The 21,641-nt window shown below is 42.7% G+C and overlaps 1 protein-coding gene across 1 annotated transcript in view; it reads left to right on the top strand.

Annotated features, from left to right (window-relative positions):
* Positions 1-21,266, top strand: part of LOC126184383 (E3 ubiquitin-protein ligase HUWE1-like) — a 207,244-nt gene extending 185,978 nt beyond the window's left edge. The window contains exons 17-18 of the mRNA XM_049926768.1: positions 13,999-14,224; positions 21,033-21,266. Coding sequence (XP_049782725.1) covers positions 13,999-14,224; positions 21,033-21,266 — 460 coding nt within the window. The remainder of the gene's footprint in view (positions 1-13,998; positions 14,225-21,032) is intronic.
* The last annotated feature ends 375 nt before the right edge of the window (positions 21,267-21,641 follow it).

The raw sequence follows: 21,641 nt of genomic DNA, 5'->3' as shown, positions 1-21,641 counted from the left end.
GACTTTATTAGTTGTTCAGATGAAGCTTAAGCCGATCTCATTACTAAGGATTCTATGTCATAAAACATGCAGTGTCTTGTAGTATAGGAAATTTAGCAGCAAGAAAATTACAAACTGCTTCAAATATCTGCTTTTGAACTGCATGAATGAACATATTTGCAGACAAAAGAAATGATGAATTAATAGAATATGAGTCATTGTCTTTCTTTTAATATGTCCCATCTTCTGTTCTGTAAATACCATTAGTATTTCTATTTGATGATGATAGCTTCACCGGTATCACTTATCAACAAAATTGTTTGTTGCAGTTGCTATCTATTGAAAGCTGCTCTTTCAAGTTAACCTTTTTCCCTTGAGAAGTTAACAAATATCAACTAGCTTCATGCAACTTCAAAACAGAAGCTTAGTTGTTATGCTACTTGTTAGAACAATGAAAACATTTGACATTTAAGGCTGTGCGAAAAAAAGACAAAATATCAGACAATCTGATATGCCATTAAATTGATTTGGATACAACAGCCACTGTCAGAGTAAAAATTTCACTTGTGAAAAGCCCTATATTTTGGAAAACTTTGCATTAAAGAAATAAATATGAAAAATTTGAATGTAACATTCCGAAAATGCCCTTTTGTGTAACATTCTGAAAATGCCCTTTTTTCCCGATCTGGTCATGCTAAAGTAGAATAAATGGCAGTAATTATAATAATTGATCCTGTTGCTCAATAAGTGGATTGTAAGTTTTTTCGGTCATTAATTCCATACTCCATTTTAGCAAGACCACTGATATATTGATGTTGTGTGTTAAGTGTTTCAATGTGCCTTATTTATGCCCTCAAAGTTGGGCCTAAAATTTTTGTCTGCATAGTGTGTAGATGACATGTCAATAAAACCTTGGAAAACAGAAAATAAAAGTTCAGTGGGAAACTTCTTGTCAATGGAAAGAGAGGACCAAGAAAAATTGGTTATAAATGATCAGGATCTGAACACTTATGTAATAGTTTTTGCCCCAATGTGCATGACCTGTGTAATTTAGGTTTGGTAGTCTGATGTTAGACACCACCTGGAAATCTAAATGTGCAAACAAATTCTTGTTCCATTATAAAATAGTTACTGAAACCTGTAACTATAAGCTATACCATTGTTTTTGACATCAAAAGATTAGCTACATCCAGTTAAAATTTCAATTTAATATACACTGCTGGGGAAAAATGTAAAGCAGCCATGCATTAGTGTTGCTTTTTTTTCCCAGTGTTACCAGACCAGGAATGGTATATAAGGGATGGGAACAGTGTCAGATATTGACCAATCACTGTGAAGGACACAGAGTTGCTACATACTAATGTGAGACAGCTTTATCAGCACCTGACATAGATTGAAAGGGGCTTCATTGTGGGTCGTGATTTGATTGGCTGATATAATCGTGCAGTATCCAGATTTGTGTGGCATTTGGATGTGACAGTGGCTCAGTGTTAGATTGCATGGAAACATGATGAGGGGCGTACTTGTCAAGGTTCAGGTCAACCTTGTCTGACCACCACACGGGTTGCGTCAGTGTATTGAGCACCAAGCACATTGTAACCCCTTCTACATTTGCAACTGACTTCAGAGAAAAAGTAATGGACACACTGGAACATTCTGTATCATCCTGCACCATTGGCTGGAGACTAGCAGCAGCTGGACCACAGAATTACTGTACAACACATAGGCTACCATTAAAACACCACCACAAATGGCTGTGTTTGGACTGGTTCCATGACCAGGTAACATGGACTGTTGATCAGTGGCATAGCATTGTGTTCCACAGTGAACTGTGGTTCTGTACTACCCTGGATGTCCAGGATCAGTGAGCATGGTGGTAACCTGGGGAGAGCTCCTATTCTCTCAATGTTTTGGGGAGATGCAGGGGTGTTATTTCTGGCATCACGGTATGGGGAGCCATCGGGCATGACTTGAGGTCACAACTGGTAGTGACTGAGGGAACTGGAATGGCCAACAGTATGTCACAGACGTACTGTGCCCTCATGTGTTACCTCTCATGTGACAGGTTTGTGGCACCATTTTTCAACAGTACAGTGTTCATCCACATGTGGAATGTGTGTGTATGAACTGTCTGTGTGTTTGATGCACTCCCATGGCCAGCAAGATCATCGGATCTGTCACTGATTGCATGTGTGGGGCCAGAAAATGGCTTTGACACCCTTGCTGACCGAGTCGGTACATGCATCCAGGCCAAAGGGGTGCATCATCATACTGATATGTGGACTCACTGCTAAGTTCTTTGTAAATTAGACTTGATTTGGTAGTAACAGAAATAATTTCACATACCCTCTCAAACCATGAAGATTCGTTCCATATCCTTTTGTTCTCCCCTTTTGGGTGCTTCACTTTTGTCAGGCAGTGCATATGGGGCATGACCTATTTCTGGAGATAGTTAAAATTTTTAGTGTTTAATGAAATGATTATGTTAAATGTAATTCTTCATGTGTGTGAACCTCCACGTCATTCTGGACACTTCAACATAATGCAAAGAAATGAAAATTCATCATACTTACTGTTCTACAGGTTCTGTAATGTAAAATTTCCTTAAGTTCATGAATCTTGCGACTGACAGTAAGCGTGTTGCTTGACTTGTCATAATGTAATAAAATAAGCTTTTGGAAATCTGAATCACCCAAACATGTGTCATGCATAGCATTAATTAGAAAGAAAGACTGTCAGAGATAAAAAAATTTCATCGTAAAAACAGAATTGTCACTACTTTGACTCTTGTCGGAATGTTGAACTGTGGAGTTGGGATACTGTGATGTTAGCAAATGAGGGAAGCATGTTTTTCAACAGATGACTATTATTCATGATGATGGTGACAATTCTAAACTATCATGTCATTTCAAAGAAATGGTATTTTGTGCTGTCTTCTTTGTGTGGTCTGTTGAAAGACCTTATTTTCACTCATTTCATGGAATCCTTTCAGTATGGTATATATCTCTGGTGACATATTTTTAGCCTTGAAAATTAAAAATGTTACCAGCATTCTAAAATGGTTCCATGAAATAAGTGAAAATGTTCCCTGAAGAAGGAACGTATTTAGAGAGGGACCACAAGGAATAGTGCTATTGATCAGGGTAGAAAACTGAGTGAATCAAACATCTAGAGAGAGCAGTTAAAAAAAGTGTAAATTTAAGTAGACAATGTAAAACTTTGAAGTACTGGCAGAAATTTTTTTTGTAGCCAGTAAATGGATATGAATATAGAAATATTTTCAGTTTCAATAGCATTGGAGGCTTTTACAATTTAATTCCCACGGAAATGTACTTTTGTCACTGAGAAAATGAGTGGCAGAGATGAAAAGAGTGAATGACAGTTAACAGCATTCTTGTGTCGTAATATTTATGAAAATGAAGAATCACCTTAATGTGTTGAAAGGATAAAACTATAAGCTAATTTTTTAAGAATATACCCTATCTACACTACCTTGCTCTTACAGACCTGAATGCAGAAATTATTGGAATGTTTCTTAGTAGTTGGGTGCCAAGATTGGTGCAGAGGAAGAATGATTGATGGTATTACTGATTAATGACCTTAACATCCAGAGGCAGCATCATTTTTCAAGACTGTTAATGGTGTGTTATTCCTACTGTCAGTCAGCTGAACTTTTGGACCTGATAATTATTAACTCTCTCATAAAGAAGTAAATGGTTGCTATTGTGTAGAGGTCCATTTCATTCATCAAGAGAAAGATAGTAATGAAATATTTTACAGGAAACACATTATGCTATGAGTCAATAGATAACCTTGAACTGGAATGAAATTTTCACCCTGCAGTGGAGTGCGCACTGATATTAAACTTCATGGCAGATTAAAACTGTGAGCCAGGTGGAGACTGAGACTCAGGATCTTTGCCTTCCATGGCAAGTGAGGTACCAACTGAGCTACCCAAGGTAGGAGACAAGGTACTGGCAGAAGTAAAGCCATGAGGACAGGTCGTAGGTCATGCTTGGGTAGCTTAGTCAGTAAGAGCACTTGCCCACAATAGGCAAAGGTCCCGGGTTGAAGTCCAGGTCTGGCACAGTTTTAATCTGCCAGGAAGTTTCGGCATCTGTTTCTCTGATTCTGTGTGGTGGTGCAGCATCAGTTGCAGTTGAAACCAATTTCTATAAAAAAGAATGGGAAGATATTACACATTTTAGCACGTTGGACATGTTTGCTATTTCTCATGTGTTCCTCTTGTGAAGGGACAAGTAAAAACAGATTATGGTGAAGGTGTTTGGGGGGGGGGGGGGTAGTTGGAGGCAGAGGAGTAGGGGAAAGAGATTCACATACATCAAACTTTGCTTGATTGTGTTGGCAGCTATTTTTCATCAGTTCAGTCAGTATTTGCAGCATCACGCAATGAAAGCAAAAACTTATATTAGGATATTATACTACAAGAAAAAAGCAGATTATCTTGCTGATTTTAATTTTTTATGATATGAAAGACAGTATTTAGAGTTGTACATAAATTCCTTTGTGATCATGTTAATCCTGTGTCATTTGTTGATTAAACCAATAATAGATTAAACAATGTCTTCCTTGTTTTTAGGATGCTTTATTTAAATCAGTGAACCAGTTGGTGATTTTACATGTTACTAAAAAGTGAAAACCTTATGTTTATGCTAGGCTGAATTACAGTTTCCAGTACAAGATAGCTTGGGCTTAATGAATATTTATTTGCCCTAGCAGGTTCCAAATTATGTTCTGGTCACTCCTTCAGTGTGAGTGAATTCACTGTTATTTAGAGAAAACCTCTCATTTAAGGAAAAAATATTTAGATAAGCAGAGAATCATTAAAAACACTTCAGCTGTACAGTAGATGGTCACACACTAATGACTGTGTGAAAGTGTGTCAACCCCATGCGGGCCTGGGGGTAAGAATAGGCCCGAGATATTCCTGCCTGTCGTAGGAGGCGACTAAAGGTGTTTCACACATTTTGGCCTTTATGTGATGGTTTGACCTCCATTCTACGAAATTATCCTGAAGAGCAAGCGAATTGGGGAAGGGGACTTACATGGTGCATCGTGTCCATTGTGCATTGAGGTCTTAGCCCACTTTCTCATCGTCTCATTTCAGTCCCACTCATTCTCAATCTCTTGGGTGAGGACACCTTCCTGGGTGCGTTTTCCACCATGCACTATGCAGTGTTGCTTTTTGCGTCGACAATGGCCATGGACTTCATTGCACCTGATATCCAGTGTGGTAGCCAGTCCATTGAGGTGGGGCCTCCATGTACCCTGTTGGTTGTAGCCCCCTGGCCACACAGGGATCGCCCTGCTTATGTCTGTGCCATTTATTCCCCACATGTGCCAAGTGATAGATGCCTATCCCCCTGGGGCATCGGAACTCCCGGCAATGGTTATCCTGCCAGGTGGCCTTTGCTGTGGCTGGGTGGCACACGTGGGAAGGTCCCTGGTCAGAGTGGGTGGCATCAGGGCGGATGACATGCGATGAAGCGTAGTCATCATCTCTTGCTGGTGGTGAAACACCAGCAGTCTCTAAGTGTTCACAAGCTCAATTCAACGCACATAAGTACAACCCCAAATCGTTACCCTCCCTGGCCACACGATGGGAGGAATGTCAGACTAAGAATGGCAGCAGATCTTATTTGTTCTGGTACCTTGTATGTTCGAGGGTTCATGGGGAGTCTTTCATGACGATGAAGCCTCAGTTTTTTGTTCAGCATTTAGGGGAAAAGTTTGGGGAGGTTGAGGGATTGTCCAAAATGAGATCTGGGTCAGTCTTGAACAAAACCACATCCTCTGCCCAGTCACGGACGTAACTCCCTTGTGATAAGTTGGGGGCAAACTCCCTTGTGATAAGTTGGGGGCAAACTCCCTTGTGATAAGTTGGGGGCAAACTCCCTTGTGATAAGTTGGGGGCTGTTTCTGTAACCATCACACCCCATAAGAGCTCAAATATGGTCCAGGGTATCTTACTTCACAGGGAGCTTCTTTAGCAGCCTGATGATGAGCTGCGTGCCAATTTAGAGCAGCAAGGTGCACATTTCGTCCGGCATCTCGACTGGGGTCCAAGGGATAATCAGGTTGCCACAGGTGCCTTCATCGTGGTCTTTGAGGGTGATAGATTGCCTGAGCAGGTCAAGGTGACGATCTACCACTGTGATGTGAAGCCCTATACCCCTCCCCCGATAAGATGCTTTAAGTGATGGAAGTTTGGCCAAATACCTTCTTGCTGTACTTCCAGCATCTCATGTCGAGATTGCAGATGCCCATCACATCCCAATACTCCATGTGCCCCACCTCCTGTCTGTGTCAGCTGTGGAGAGCACCATTCACCTTGCTCACCAGACTGCAGGATTCTCCAGAAAGAAAGGAAAATCATGGAGTAAAAGACCCTGGACTGACTGACCTACACTGAGGCTAAGAGAAAATAAGAATGCCTGCATCCTGTATGTATGACATCATCTTTTGCCGCCGCTACAACAGTTCTGGCATCATCAGCTTCGCCAACCTGTCACCTCTCAGAGCCGGAAGACTACACCTGCCTCCTCAATGGTGGGGGAGCACTTCCCTCCCTGTTGCTCCCGCCTAACCTACTTCGGGAGCAACACCCCCCAAACCATTGGGGTCCGACCCCACTTCTAAGCCAGTCTTCGGCTACTCTCGCTAGGAAGGGGTCTCTTGGGTCACTCTCTTCCCAAGTTTCTGCTAGTGGGGAAGATGACACCCACCAGTCACTGAAGAGCTCAAAAGCTGCTAGTCGTAGGGCTTCATGCTCATCCTCAGTCCTGGAGTCTGTGCCAGTGAAGTCCTCCCAGCCAGGTAAACCCAAGGAACAGCGAGAGAAATCCAAAAAGAAGACCCCTAAAACCAAGGAAATTGCAGTGGCACCCACACCACCACTACCTAAAAGCTCTGCATCTGAGGATGGGGAGGAGATTCTGGCATCCGCTGTGGACCTAGATCTCGCCGGACCCTGAGACAAAATGGATATAGACTGCTCAGGCAAAAAGTCAGTGGCAGCAGGTGACCCTGAGGTGTAAACTGTGTAAACTGCCTCATTGAATGTTCCATGCTTTCCCAGTCTCTCACTGTCATCCTCCAGTGGAATTGTGGAGGTTTTTTCCACCACCTGGCTGAGCTACGGCAACTGTTAAGCTTTAAACCTTCTTTCTGCATTGCCCTCTGCGGCTATGAGGGATATTATAGGAACCGTAGCGACTATAATAGTGTGTCAGGTGGAATTTGCATTTATGTCCTAAACTCAGTCTGTAGTGAACCAGTGCCCCTTCAAATGCCTCTTGAAGCTGTGGCTGTCAGAATAAGGACGATGCAGGAAATAACTGTCTGCAATGTGTATCTTCCTCTGGATGGTGCAGTACCCCTGAATGTTTTAGCTGCACTAATGGATCAAATCCCTAAACCTTTCCTACTTTTGGGAGATTTTAATTACCATAACCCCATGTGGGGTGGCACTGTGCTTACTGGCCGTGGCAGAGATGTCGAAACTTTGTCTCAGTTCGACCTCTGCTTTCTTAAATACTGGGGCCGCCTCTCATTTCACTGTTGCTCATGGTAGTTATTGGCCATTGATTTATCGATTTGCAGCCCAAGACTTCTCCCTTCTATCCACTGGAGACCACATAACTGTGGTAGTGACCACTTCCCCATCTTCCTGTCACTGCCGTGACATCAGTCTCACGGTTGACTGCCCAGATGGGTTTTAAACAAGGCTGACTTGGGAACTTCCACCTCTGCTGTAACTCTTGAATCTCTTGCACATGGTAACATCGATGTTACGGTTGAGCGGGTGGCTACAATTGTCTCTGCGGCAGAAAATGTGATCCATCACTCTTGAGGGTGCCCCCGGCATAAGGCAGTCCCTTGCTGGTCACTGGAAGTCGATGAAGCAATGAAGGAGAGTTGGTGAGCTTTACAGCAGCATCAGCAGCACCCTACTATAAAGCACCTCATAGCCTGTAAATGGCTCCGTGCCCGCGTTTGCCAACTTACGAAACAATGGAAGCCGGAGTGCTGGGAGGGATATGTCTTGACCATTGGGTGCCATACATCACCTTCCCAAGTCTGGGTAAAGATAAAACGTATTTTCGTGTACCAGACCCCAATAGGTGTTCCCGGGGTTACCATAAATGGCATGTTATCTACCGACACAAACGCGATTGCCGAGCGCTTTGGTGAGCACTTTGCTAGAGGCTCTGCTTTAGAGAATTACCCCCCAGCCCTTCGCACTCTCAAATGGCGGCTGGAAGGGAGAGTCTCCTCATTCACTACACGCCACAGTGAATCCTATAATGCCCCATTTACAGAGTGGGAGCTCTTCAGTGCCCTTGCACATTGCCCCGACACAGTTCTGGGCCTGATCGGATCCACAGCCAGATGATTAAACATCTCTCATCTGACTAAAAGTGACATATCCTCGTCATCTTCAACCAGATCTGGTGTGATGGCATCTTTCCATCGCAGTGGCTGAAGAGCACCATCATTCCGGTGCTCAAACCTGGTGAAAACCCGCTTGATGTGGATAGCTATCGGCCCATCAGCCTTGCCAACATTCTTTGTAAGCTGCTGGAATGTATGGTGTGTCGATGGTTGGGTTGGGTCCTGGAGTCACGTGGCCTACTGGCTCCTTGTCAGGGTGGCTTCCGCCAGGGTCACTGTACCACTGGTAATCTTCTGTCCCTTGAGTCTGCCATCTGAACAGCCTTTTCCAGATGCCAACACCTGGTTGCCATCTATTTTGACTTACGTAAAGCATACAACATGACCTGGCGACGACATATCCTTGCTACATTGTATGAGTGGGGTCTCCGGGCCCACTCCCAATTTTTATCCAAAACTTCCTGTCGCTCCATATTTTCCGTGTCCAAGTTGGTGCCTCCCATAGTTCCATCCATATGCAGGAGAATGGAGTCCCGCAGGGCTCTGTATTGAGTGTCTCTTTATTTTTAGTGGCCATTAACGGTGTAGGAGCAGCTGCCGAGCCCATCGTCTCACCTTATCTGTATGCAGATGACTTCTGCATTTCATACTCCTCCAGCAGTACTGGTATTGCTGAACGGTGCCTACAGGGAGCCATACACAAGGCACAGTCATGGGATCTAGCCCATGGCTTCCAGTTTTCTGCCATGAAGACGTGTGTCATGCATTTGTGTCGGCGTCATGCCGTTCATCTGGAACCAGCACTTTACCTTAATGATGATCCACTCACTGTAGTGGAGACACGACACATTGATTCTTAGGTCTGGTTTTCAACATTAGTTTGACTTGGCTTTCTCATCTTTGTCAGCTTAAACAGAAGTGTTGGCAGCACCTCAGTGCCCTCCGCTGCCTCGCAACACCAACTGGGGTGCAGATCGCTCTACGCTGCTGCAGCTCTAGAGCCCTTGCTCAATCCCACCTTGACTATGAGAGTGTTGTCTATGGTTCGGTGGCGCCCTCAGCCTTGTGTTTGCTCAACCCATTGCACCATTGCAGAGTTTGACTAGTGACAGGAGCATTTAGGATGAGTCTGGTGACAAGTGTACTGGTGGAGGCTGGAGTCCCGCCATTGAAGATCAGGCGTGCACAAGTACTTGTCATTTACATTGTACACATTCATAGCTCTCCTGGACATCCTAATTACCATCTTTTCCCGACGACAGCGGTTCACCACCTGCATAGGTGGCCCAGGTCAAGGCTAAAGATTGCAGTTCACGTTCGATCCCTTTTGTCTGAACTGGAGTCATTGCCTGTGCCACCTCTCCTTGAGGTCCATTTACATACACCTCCTCGGTGTAGCTGTAGACTGAAGCTTTGCCTGGACCTTTCGCGTGGCCCTAAGGACTCTGTTAACCCTGTGGCTCTCCGCTGTCACTTCCTCTTGATTATTGAAGTGTTCCGGGGCTCTGAAGTGGTTTACACCGACAGCTCAGTGGCAGATGGTAATGTTGGCTACGCATTTGTCCACAGAGGCCGTATTGAACAGCATTCCTTGCCCGATGGCTGCGGTGTATTCACTGCAGAGCTGGTGGCCATATCTCGTGCACTTAAGTGTATCTGTTCATGCCCTGAGGAATCGTTTCTTATGTGTACGGACTCATTGAGCAGCCTGCAAGCTATTGACCAGTGCTACCCTTGCCATCCTTTGGTGATGTCCATCCAGGAGTCCATGTATGTCCTGGACTGGTCCCGTCATTCAGTGGTGTTTGTGTGGACTCCAGGACACGTTGGCATCTCAGGCAATGAACTTGCAGACAGGCTGGTGTAACAGGCTAGACAGAAACTGCTTCTGGAGATGGGCATCTCTGAACCTGACCTGCTTTCTGTCTTACGCTGCAGGGTTTTTTGGCTTTGGGAGATGGAATGGCATAACAGTACTGACAACAAACTGTGTGTCAGTAAGGAGAATGCGAATGTGTGGAAGTCTTCCATGCGGGCCTTTCGCAGGGAGTTAGTTGTCCTCTACCAGATCCGCATTGGCCACGCTTGGGTGACCCACGTTACCTCCTGCGCCGTGAAGACCCACCTCAGTGTCAGTGCGGTGCCTAGTTGACAGTGGCCCACGTTGTGGTGCACTGTCCCACTTTGACTGCCCAGTGATGAAATTTTGGGTTTCTGGACTCATTGCCACTCATTTTATCTGATTGGCTGATTTAGTTTTACATTTCATTCGTGAGGGTGGGTTTTATCTTTTGATCTAAGTTTTAGCGCATTTCCTTTGTCCCTCTGTGTCCTCCACCCTAGTGCTTTCATGGTGGAGGTTTTATTGTGTTACGGAGTGGCTGTCTTTTCCTTTTTTTCTTGTGGTCGGTCAGCCACTGTAATATGCTGTCTTGTTTTACTCTCTTCTGTTAATAGTGTCTCTCTGTTGTTTTCTTGTCCTCTTTTATTCCTTTTAGTGCTTGTTGCCTTTCCTTCATTCTTGTGGTTTTTCCTTACTTTCCATTTTGTTTTATATGTCTCGTCTGTTTTATTCTCACACTTGTGGCATAGTTTTATTAGGAACAAGGGACCGATAATCTCATAGTTTGGTCTCTTCTCCCATCGTTTAAACCAACCAATCAACCAATCAAGCTGTGTGAAAGTGGTGACCATAGTTCAGTTCAGGCCACTAGTGATAGTTTCCCTGGAGAATATTTCCACTGGTTAAAGGGATATGTTTGGTATATTTGCAGTTGTCTCTCACAGACAAGATATAAGTTGATCCTGATTTATGTCTGTTGAGTTAACCAATGCATCACCATTAGCTTTCAACCTGTGTCAAAGGACTTTGATGAACAGTCAGTAGGTACAGTGGTAGTTATCTCACCTCAGAGGGCGCATGACCTTCAGCCTTTTCAGTTTATCTGTGATACCATTTAGAAAATTTAAGAGAATCTAAAGTACTGCTCCAGTGGAGTGTGGATTGTTGAGTGGCTGTCAAATGGTAGGGGCTCAGTTTGGCTCTTTTTTTCAAAACTCTTGTTCACTCCAATTTTCAGTAAGTATCCACTATTATCAGGATGAAAGGTGCTACTATATGCTATTAGGGAAATACACCAATGTCATCTAACTATCTGAGTGAATTATACATTCGTATTCATTTTATTGGTGACAGTGTGTAGGACAGTACTACAAACTGTGAACTTCCATTTTGCAATAGTTTGTTCGTCCTGCAATCCTTAGTTCAGGACCGAGCGAGGTGGCGCAGTGGTTAGCACACTGGACTCGCATTCGGGAGGACGACGGTTCAATCCCACGTCCGGCCATCCTGATTTAAGTTTTCCGTGATTTCCCTAAATCGCTCCAGGCAAATGCCGGGATGGTTCCTTTCAAAGGGCACGGCCGACTTCCTTCCTCGTCCTTTCCTAATCCGATGAGACCGATGACCTCGCTGTTTGGTCTCTTCCCCCAAACAATCCAATCCAATCCTTAGTTCAGGATTCTGATGTACGAGTGGTAACATGAAAGCTTTGCGGTAGAGCCACCATTTATTTTTCATTTGAAAATGACTTCAGCTAGCTTTATCCTTCAGAACAGCCATCAAACAATTTTTTCAACATTATTTCTGCTAGTGGTATACCTTTCTCATCCCTTGCATGCAAAACAACTTTGCCACAAAATCATTGGTCTCGTAACTGAGTCTTTATTTGTTGCATCAACTCAGTCATTTTGGTGAGAGATGCTAATGGAAGACTTACAATGTATGCTACAGTTAATCAAGCAGTACTTTTTTCCAAGATGTTGAGTTCTCATTGTGTTGGAACAGTTACTCTAGAGTGTCACCTTGAACAGATGATTTTGAATGCATCTGCAACTTAAGATGAAAATGTTCTCGATGCCACTTCCCAGTGATTTTTCAAAGAGGTGTGAGTACCAGGCGCAATTCATCTTCTATGGGGGAAGAAAATCTATCTGTTTTTCATAACAGGTTGTCTTTTGCAGCTTCAGAGGGAACTTCATATTTAAAGTTTTCTTCCTTAAGTGGAACTCCCGGTGAAAAACTCAATTTTGTTTCCTGTAAGCATTCTGTTCATGAAGTTAAGCGTGCAGTCTTTGAATTTTGGAAGTATCTTTTATGTGAGACACAGTGTGAAGGTATGAGATTCACAGGAACAAGATTCCTCACTTAAGAGTAGCTTTGCACAACAATGTGAACTGAACTGCAGACACACACATTCTAAGCTTCCTCATTGTTGTGACTGGACAGCTCCCTTTATTCAGTGGTGTCTGTACTGGCTTGATATCTCAGCTGAAGTTAGACCTGAGTGAGGAGGACCTCCCAAGGCTGATTTATCCCCATTTTGAAACCATCTGTAGTTCTGACTCTTAAGAATTTGATATAACAATGTAGAAAATATTTCACAAGCATTGTCATCTTATCATTATAATTAAAAATTAACTGCTGAAAATATTTTTACTGCCCATGTCCCTTCTGCAGTGCTGTCTCAAGATCTTAAATTGTTGGCAGGGTATAAGCAGTACCCACAGGAAAAAAAATTTTTACACCTTTTTTATGTAAGGGAGCTACATTGAGACCAAAGACACATTGTGTAGATGGTTTCTTACCCTACTGAGCTAGAAGTTAAAGTAAACAATGAAGATAGTATGAATTCAAGATCTAATTTATATATTTATAATTCAATAAAACCTCAGTTCAATTTCAGTGTAATCATTTTCATTAATAAGCAATTGGTGCTGTTCCACAAGAAATATAGTTAATTATGATGTGATGCTAAGATATCAAATTAAAATGTACAGACAAGACATTAACCCTCAAGTGGGTGTGCCTGTTTATGAAGTGTGCCAACCAGAAACAACATTGTCTTGTACCATTCCACTGTTGTTTGACGATTGTGAGTCTGCACCTATTCATTCGTTATTGCTTCAGCTAACACTGTGAGTTAGGTGAGAAAAAATTTATGATCCCTGCTAGAAAATGACTCAGATTCTGAGCTGGGAGTGCAATCCCACATTGATGCAGTTGTCTACGGGAGAATTAGCAATCGAGTAAGTGGTTGGCGGGGATGTGATACAACTGCACTGTTTAATGCTTGGAGTGGGTCATTACTGTGGGGTAACACTTGTATGCAACAACAGAGTGATATAATGAATGTTCATTTTAAAACTGTTTAGTGAAACAGTGATTTAGCTTAAGTAACAACTTTATTTTATCGTAATTTGATTAAACTGTGATTTTGCTCAGACCTATTTACCTTGGTAACGCAAAGACAGCTATTCTTTACATGTGTACAAAGTACGCTGTGCACCTACTCATGGTATTAAAAACAGCACATATGCTCCAGGAATAGTAAGACAAAAATGCAGAACATTTAGATTGATAAAAACAATATAAATTTGAATTTAGATACTGCCTCCTAAAAAGACAGTTTCAATGATCACCTTTAAAATTAAATATCTGTGTTACAAAAAACACAAGTGAGAACATAACATTTAGCTTTGTTAATCAGATTATTGATTAACATGAAAATCTCATCTCTCTGCTTTAATCTTGTAATTCCACAGGTCATTCAGGAAAGCTCTTACAGATAATGACAAATTGCCCATCAAGACTGCATTTGAAAATCCTTTGTTACCTGAGGGGACTGGTGAATTCCTTGATGCGTGGCTTCTACTTTTGGAAAAGATGGTGAATACAAAGTGTATCCTTGACTCCCCATACTCCCACATATACAAAGGTCCTGCAGATGAGGGATTTGATCCAGCCAAATTTCTGTTTGAAGTTCAAAAGGTAAGTGGGAAGCATAATCAGAGAAATTTTCTGTATTAATAAATGCCTACATAAAAGTAAAAGGTAAGATATTCCCTCCTCCCCCTGTGTTCTCTCTCTCTCTCTCTCTCTCTCTCTCTCTCTCTCTCTCTCTCTCTCTCTCTCTGTGTGTGTGTGTGTGTGTGTGTGTGTGTGTGTGTGTGTGTGTGTGTGTGTGTGATTACCTCGTTGGATGTGGGAAACTGCCAAAACACCACATGCAGGCTGGCCAGCCCCTTTGAGATCGAGCCTGTGAATACTGATGAACCGCACATTCAGGTGGAGTAAGCCACAGTGGCAAAGTAATTCATACTCCCATTTCACCTCCACTACTTCTCAGATCCCAATCTGATATTTCTTCAGCAGAAATTTAATGGCCACCATCGCCACATGGCCAAACTCTGTCAATTAATGGCTACTTTCTTTGCAGTTGTCACAGCAATTCAGGAGATATGGTTCTGCAAAACCCAATTCCCTACTACTAAAGATTACAAATCACATTAATGCCGAGAGGACATTTTACACATTCATTTGATCTGACCTTCCTGTGAACAGATGCCACTCACCATTGCATTAGAAGCTGTGGTTGGTTGCGTTTACCTATCAGTTACGGTAACAGTATGTAACATCTGCCTATTTCCATACAGATCTATACTGTATCATGAGCTGGTGAAACTATTACAACAGTTGGCTTCACTTCCTCCTCTGGGGGGTCTCCAGTGTCTACAAATCTCTGTGGGGCAGCCAAACTTTTTCTGGCAGGTACTGTGTAATAGAGCAATTAACTTCAGAACTGGTTTGTCTGTCTCCTTAACACTGGATCTGGTAACACAGTTCAGCATGGACCATGGGATATTCTCAGCCAAAGATATTACAGTCCACCGCGTGAGCATCCCACCTTTACTCCTGTGGCCCATCCATGGCAATCGCCGCAACCGCAACTACTTTCCTATCACACTCTTGTATTCGATCCATTGACCAGTGGGACATGCATCACACTGCCCACTTACAGAAAGCCAAATGGCAAGCTTTCATCTCCAGAGCCATTTCAGAAACCATTAAAGAGGAGGATATAGAATGATTGGTCCAATATGTTATGTTGAAACAACTGTACACACTATGATAGCACCAATATACTGTTCTTTGGCCTTTTCCTGACTGACACCATTGCTGTAATAGTCTGGAGAAATAGCTGAACTATCAGATCGTGTCGCGGGCAACTCAACACAAGTGCCATCCCTCTACAGAACATTTAATAGCATGCAAAAGGCTTCCAGTGAAGGCACGGTTTTTCATGAATAAAAAAAAGCAGGACTGTCGGGAACAATACGTATCGTATATGAGAGCCCACACCATTGTCTAAAGTATGGACTTCACTCAGCCACATTTGTGGCCACCCACCACCCACAGTGGTTCCTGGCATCCTGTGAATTGCAATATCTATATTGATTCTGTGGTCTTTGCTGAATGTTTTGCAGTACACCTTGCAAAAGTATCTGCATGCAGTAACTACCATTCTGCTTTCCTGACCCAGAAACACACAGTGGATAGAAACTCCTTGTGCGTCAGTGCACAAGGCTTTGAAACATATAATGTACAATTAAATGCTTAAACAGCTTAGCATAAAACACATCCTCAGGTTTTCAGTTGTATTTAATGTGAAAGGGAGGTTCCCTCCCAATGGAGAGAGACTTTCATTATGCCCTTCCTGAAATTGAGAAAAGACCTGAAAGTGTAGACTAATAATTGACTGAACACACTAATGAAGAGGTTGTGCAAATTATTTAAAAAAATGATCAACTGACAACTGTGTTTCTCTCTAGAAGACAGAACATTTATCGTAATTTTTTTGTAGCTTTCAGGCATTGCTGCTTATTAGACTAATGAGTCGCCTTAAATTTGTAGTGTGAAAGGCATTCATGCATCACCAACAACTGATCACTGTGTTCCATGATCTATAGAAGGCGTGTAATACGACCTGGTGCCATCACATCCTGTTTACATTGCACGAGTGGAGCTTCTAGGGCTGTTTACCTATTTTTATCCAGAATTTACTATCCCTCTGACAGTTCCAGGTCCAGATTGGCATCACAGTTTGTGGAATCATGACTGCAGTGGGGTCCACCATCTGACCATCACTGTATGTGGTCAACATTTGCCTGTATTACAGGTCTTCATCATTGTGCATTGCAAAGTGACAGCTTCACAGGGCCGCACAGAAAGTACATAATTGGGCCCTGAATCATGGATATCAATGTTTCCCCACAAAAACTTGTGCCACGCACTTTTGTCAACTCAACTGTACATCTGTACGCAGAATTCACCCCAGTAACCAGTTACTTGAAGTCATTGAAACTTTCAAATTTTTTAGACATTTTGTTTTGGCAGTAAGTTACCATTGCTACTACATGTGCACCAGCTCAAGACATGTTACATGAGGAACCTTAATACTCTCAGATATATTGGAAGCACCTCCTGGAGTCCAGACAATATAGTTCCTCTGTGTTTTTATGAAGTTTTGATTTTATCCTGACTGAACGATTGATGTATTGCCTCTGGGTTGGCAGCGCCATCAGCTTGGCGACTGGAGCCTTCCATATGAGCTCTACATACAGCCTCCTGGTGGAAGCTGATCGCCCACCACTGAGAGTCACACCAACAGCAACTCTTGACAAACTATTCAGTCATAATCTGTCGGATGCCTATTGATGCACCTTACTCGATTCTGTTTCGCAACCAACAGTTAAGACTGTGTATGAATTGCTCAAAAAGGGATATACGTAAACCTTTAGAAGGCCCTTTTTTTTTGTCATGGATTTCACCTTGCATATATCAGGATTTGTGTCAGCTCACCCCCTTGCAAGAACCTTCAAGTCTGTCTTTTGGTTGGGTGTGTGAATAACTTTCTACCTATCACTGTAAATATACTCACATTATTGCTGCTCAACCTGAGTTTTACTGCTGCCAAAAGTGGCCAAAACAGTAATACAGGGCATGGTCAGCAGAACTATGTGGACTTAGCTGTCATGGTAATTTTGTGACATGTTCAGAAAGAATACTATACCAATTGAATGGCTTGTGATGCAATTTTACATTTTGTTGTGGACAGGGAAGTTTACAAGTGAGCTTTACAGTGCAAAAAGCTTATGTTTATGGAAGTATAGAACATAGCTCAGACATTTGAAGTTTCATGGGCTGCAGGTAGTCAGATGGAAGCCAGGTCTGAAGTTTCAGACCTCAGTTACTGTCACCTCTCCTAGCCTTCAGCCAGTTTGCTAAGGACTGTAGATGCCACTGGAGCAGTCCAGCAGATGTCTGTGTCACGTAGGTAATAAGTGTTGATGACAATAAGTCTGCGTCACAATAGCAACATCCCTGTGCTCCGCTGCCTTCATGCCTATACTGCTTCATTCAACATGAACAGATTCTATAATTTTCAGTTGTGTGTCCCAAGTGCTGGGCAATGTGTAACAGGTGCCATAAGACATGACACACAACTTCAGTAAGTAATTCATTTCCAAACATGAGTGAGGACAGCACAGACATAGATATAAACAGTGTGTCTACAATGACAGTGTCTCAAAACAAGTTATACATTGAACCTCTTTGGATACTCCATTGATGAGGAAGTGCATTTGGTTTCTGATAAAGTTTCATATCAACAGTTAATGCTCTCTGTGCCAAATTTTCCCCCGTTTTCTCCAGGATTGGGTTGTGCAACAGAATTTCATGGTCATATTGCAATGAAACGGTCTTTTTACCCCTGTTATTTTTTGGCCCTCTTAAAGTACTGGTAACTTCACAGTATCCAATAAAAATGGAATTACTGTGTCTTAAATCCCTTGATTATTTTGACATGTTTCTTCCAGTGAATGGTCAACACTACTGGTGATAGTCAAAAAACCTACCAGGTGCAGCGATTTAAAAAAAAACCCGAGAAAAACTGTTAATGCTCTGTCAGTCATTGATACCTATCCTTTTTCCGCTCACTGACAAGCTGTTAGTAAAATTATTGGGAGAGGAGCCATTACTTTTCAAAGATTGACATGGCAGAGGCATATTTACAGTTGCTGCTTCTACAGAGGAACATTTTCAGAACCATCTTGCTCTTTTTTTCTGTTTTATGGCCTGCAGGATTGAAGTGCATTTTGGAGAAGACAGTTTTTTCAACTAATCATTATTTATTTGGGTTTTGAAGTGTTGCGTGCTGGCATTAAACCATTGTGCTAGCATATTGATGCTGTTGCCATTTGCCACACAGCATGCCCATTGAGGAATTACAGCCATTTTTAGACAAAACTGCATACTACGATAAATTCATACCGGATGCTGCTACTGTGGCACAACCACTCCATGCGTTATTATGTATAAGTGTTCCTTTCCACTGGTCCCTGCCTTGTGACCAGGCATTCGAGCTGTTGAAACCTAAGCTGCAGTCAGCCCCTTGTTTGGTCACTTTTCTGCTGGGCCAGCAACTAGTGTTAGTGATGAACGCATCTCAGTTAGACCTTGGCACCATCCTTGTTCATACGTATGTGGGTGGTTCTGAATGCCCTATTGCATACACCTCTAAATCCTTAAATTTAGTGGAACAGCATTATTCTCAGACAGAGGAAGGAAATAGGATCACATTTGAGGAAGTGGAGAAAATGGTCAATAGATTGCAGTGCAATAAAGCAGCTGGGGTGGATGAAATTAAGTCAGAACTCATCAAATACAGTGGAATGTCAGGTCTTAAATGGTTACACAGGATAATTGAAATGGCCTGGGAGTTGGGACAGGTTCCATCAGACTGGACAAAAGCAGTAACCACACCAATCTTTAAACATGGAAACAGAAAAGATTGTAACAACTACAGAGGTATCTCTTTAATCAGCGTTGTGGGTAAAATCTTCTCAGGTATTGCTGAAAGGAAAGTGTGAGTATTAGTTGAGGACCAATGGGATGAAAAGCAGTGTGGGTTTAGGCCTCTTAGAGGTTGTCAGGACCAGATCTTTAGCTTACGGCAAATAATGGAGAAGTGTTATGAGTGGAACAGGGAATTGTATCTTTGCTTTATAGATCTAGAAAAGGCATATGACCGGGTTCCTAGGAGGAAGTTATTGTCTGTTCTACGAGATTATGGAATAGGAGGCAATCTTTTGCAAGCAATTAAAGGTCTTTACATGGATACTCAGGCAGCAGTTAGAGTTGACGGTAAATTGAGTTCATGGTTCAGAGTAGTTTCAGGGGTAAGACAAGGCTGCAACCTGTCTCCACTGTTGTTCATATTATTTATGGATCATATGTTGAAAACAATAGACTGGCTGGGTGAGATTAAGATATGTGAACACAAAATAAGCAGTCTTGCATATGCGGATGACTTAGTTGTGATGGCAGATTCGATTGAAAGTTTGCAAAGTAATATTTCGGAGCTAGATCAGAAATGTAAGGACTATGGTATGAAGATTAGCATCTCCAAAATGAAAGTAATGTCAGTCGGAAAGAAATATAAACGGATTGAGTGCCAAATAGGAGGAACAAAGTTAGAACAGGTGGATGGTTTCAAGTACTTAGGATGCATATTCTCACAGGATGGCAACATAGTGAAAGAACTGGAAGCGAGGTGTAGCAAAGCTAATGCAGTGAGCGCTCAGCTACGATCTACTCTCTTCTGCAAGAAGGAAGTCAGTACCAAGACTAAGTTATCTGTGCACCGTTCAATCTTTCAACCAACTTTGTTGTATGGGAGCGAAAGCTGGGTGGATTCAGGTTACCTTAACAAGGTTGAGGTTACGGATATGAAAGTAGCTAGGATGATTGTAGGTACTAGTAGATGGGAACAATGGCAGGAGGGTGTCCACAATGAGGAAATCAAAGAAAAACTGGGAATGAACTCTATAGATGTAGCAGTCAGGGCGAACAGGCTTAGATGGTGGGGTCATGTTACACGCATGGGAGAAGCAGGGTTACCCAAGAGACTCATGGGTACAGCAGTAGAGGGTAGGATGAGTCGGGGCAGACCAAGGAGAAGGTACCTGGATTCGGTTAAGAATGATTTTGAAGTAATAGGTTTAACATCAGAAGAGGCACCAATGTTAGCACTGAATAGGGGATCATGGAGGAATTTTATAAGGGGGGCTATGCTCCAGACTGAATGCTGAAAGGCATAATCAGTCTTAAATGATGATGATGATGATGATGATGATGATGATGATGATATAGGAAGCTGCTTTGGCGATTGTGTATGCTGGAAAAAAAGAAAAAAATAAATAATGTGTTTTCTAAGTTTCACTCGATCGCAGACCAGAAACCACTGGTGTCTGTTTTTAACCCTTCAGCATCCTTGCTGGAGAAAGCCGCACATAAATTACAATGGTGCACCCCTTTTCTGTCATGATACACTTATGAGATGCATTTTTGACTTGAGTTGCAACATGCAGATGGTGATGCCTTATCACATGTAGACGTGTTGTTGATGGCTTTCCTATTACTAGCGCTAAAATGGCAGCCGCAGTAGTTGTGTACCCCATTTTCAGTAAAGTTGTATCTTTCATGCAACACATCTGACTGGACAAACCTCCAGGTGATGCTTCTGATCCTTTGGGAAATTATTGTGCATTACAAAATAGCCTTTATGTTTGGGACAGAGTGCTGTTAGCTATAGGTGACACCACTCCTCGGATTGCAGTCCTGTGCACCCACCGGCATGGGGTTAGTGTGTCACGTACAAAAGCATTAGCATGCAGACATGATTTCTGGTCATGCAGTGATGGGGAAAATAGTGCTAGTTGTTGCAGCCTGCCTACAGTGTGCCACCCATAAGGCTTCTTTGTCACCATTGCTGATCCACAGCAGCCCTGGGAACGAATTTCTACTGAAACTACATGTTGTGGTCTTCAGACCACAACAACATGAAGTTCCAGTAGAAATTCGTTCCCAAGGCTGCTGTGGATCAGCAATGGTGACAAAGAAGCCTTATGGGTGGCACACTGTGGGCAGGCTGCAAGAACTAGCAGAACGAATTTCTACTGAAACTTCATAGCAGATTAAAACCATGTGCTGGACCGAGACTCAAACTCGGGACCTTGCCTTTTGCGGACAAGTCCCCTGCTGTCTGAGCTACCCAAGTACGACTCACGACCCATCCTCACAGCTTCAATTGAAGGTCCTGACTTGAGTCTCAGTTTGGCACATGGTATTAATCTGCCAGGAAGTTTCATATCAGTGTGCACTCTGATGCAGAGCGAAAATCTCATTCTGGAATTTCTACTGGCTTGTTGTAATTCATGCTTATTCTAAGGTCCCACATGTAGTGCATTGTCTGTTTGCTACTGCAGACACAATAATTCCCACTTTGCCAAAAATTTTTCAGTCTAAATACTTCTGTATTCATTACTTACTGACAATGGGCCTCCAG

Source organism: Schistocerca cancellata, chromosome 4 (genome assembly GCF_023864275.1).
Source record: "Schistocerca cancellata isolate TAMUIC-IGC-003103 chromosome 4, iqSchCanc2.1, whole genome shotgun sequence".
Classification (NCBI taxonomy): Eukaryota; Metazoa; Arthropoda; class Insecta; order Orthoptera; family Acrididae; genus Schistocerca; species Schistocerca cancellata.
The sequence above is the reverse complement of the archived record's forward strand: the minus strand, read 5'-3'. Positions and strand labels throughout refer to the sequence as shown.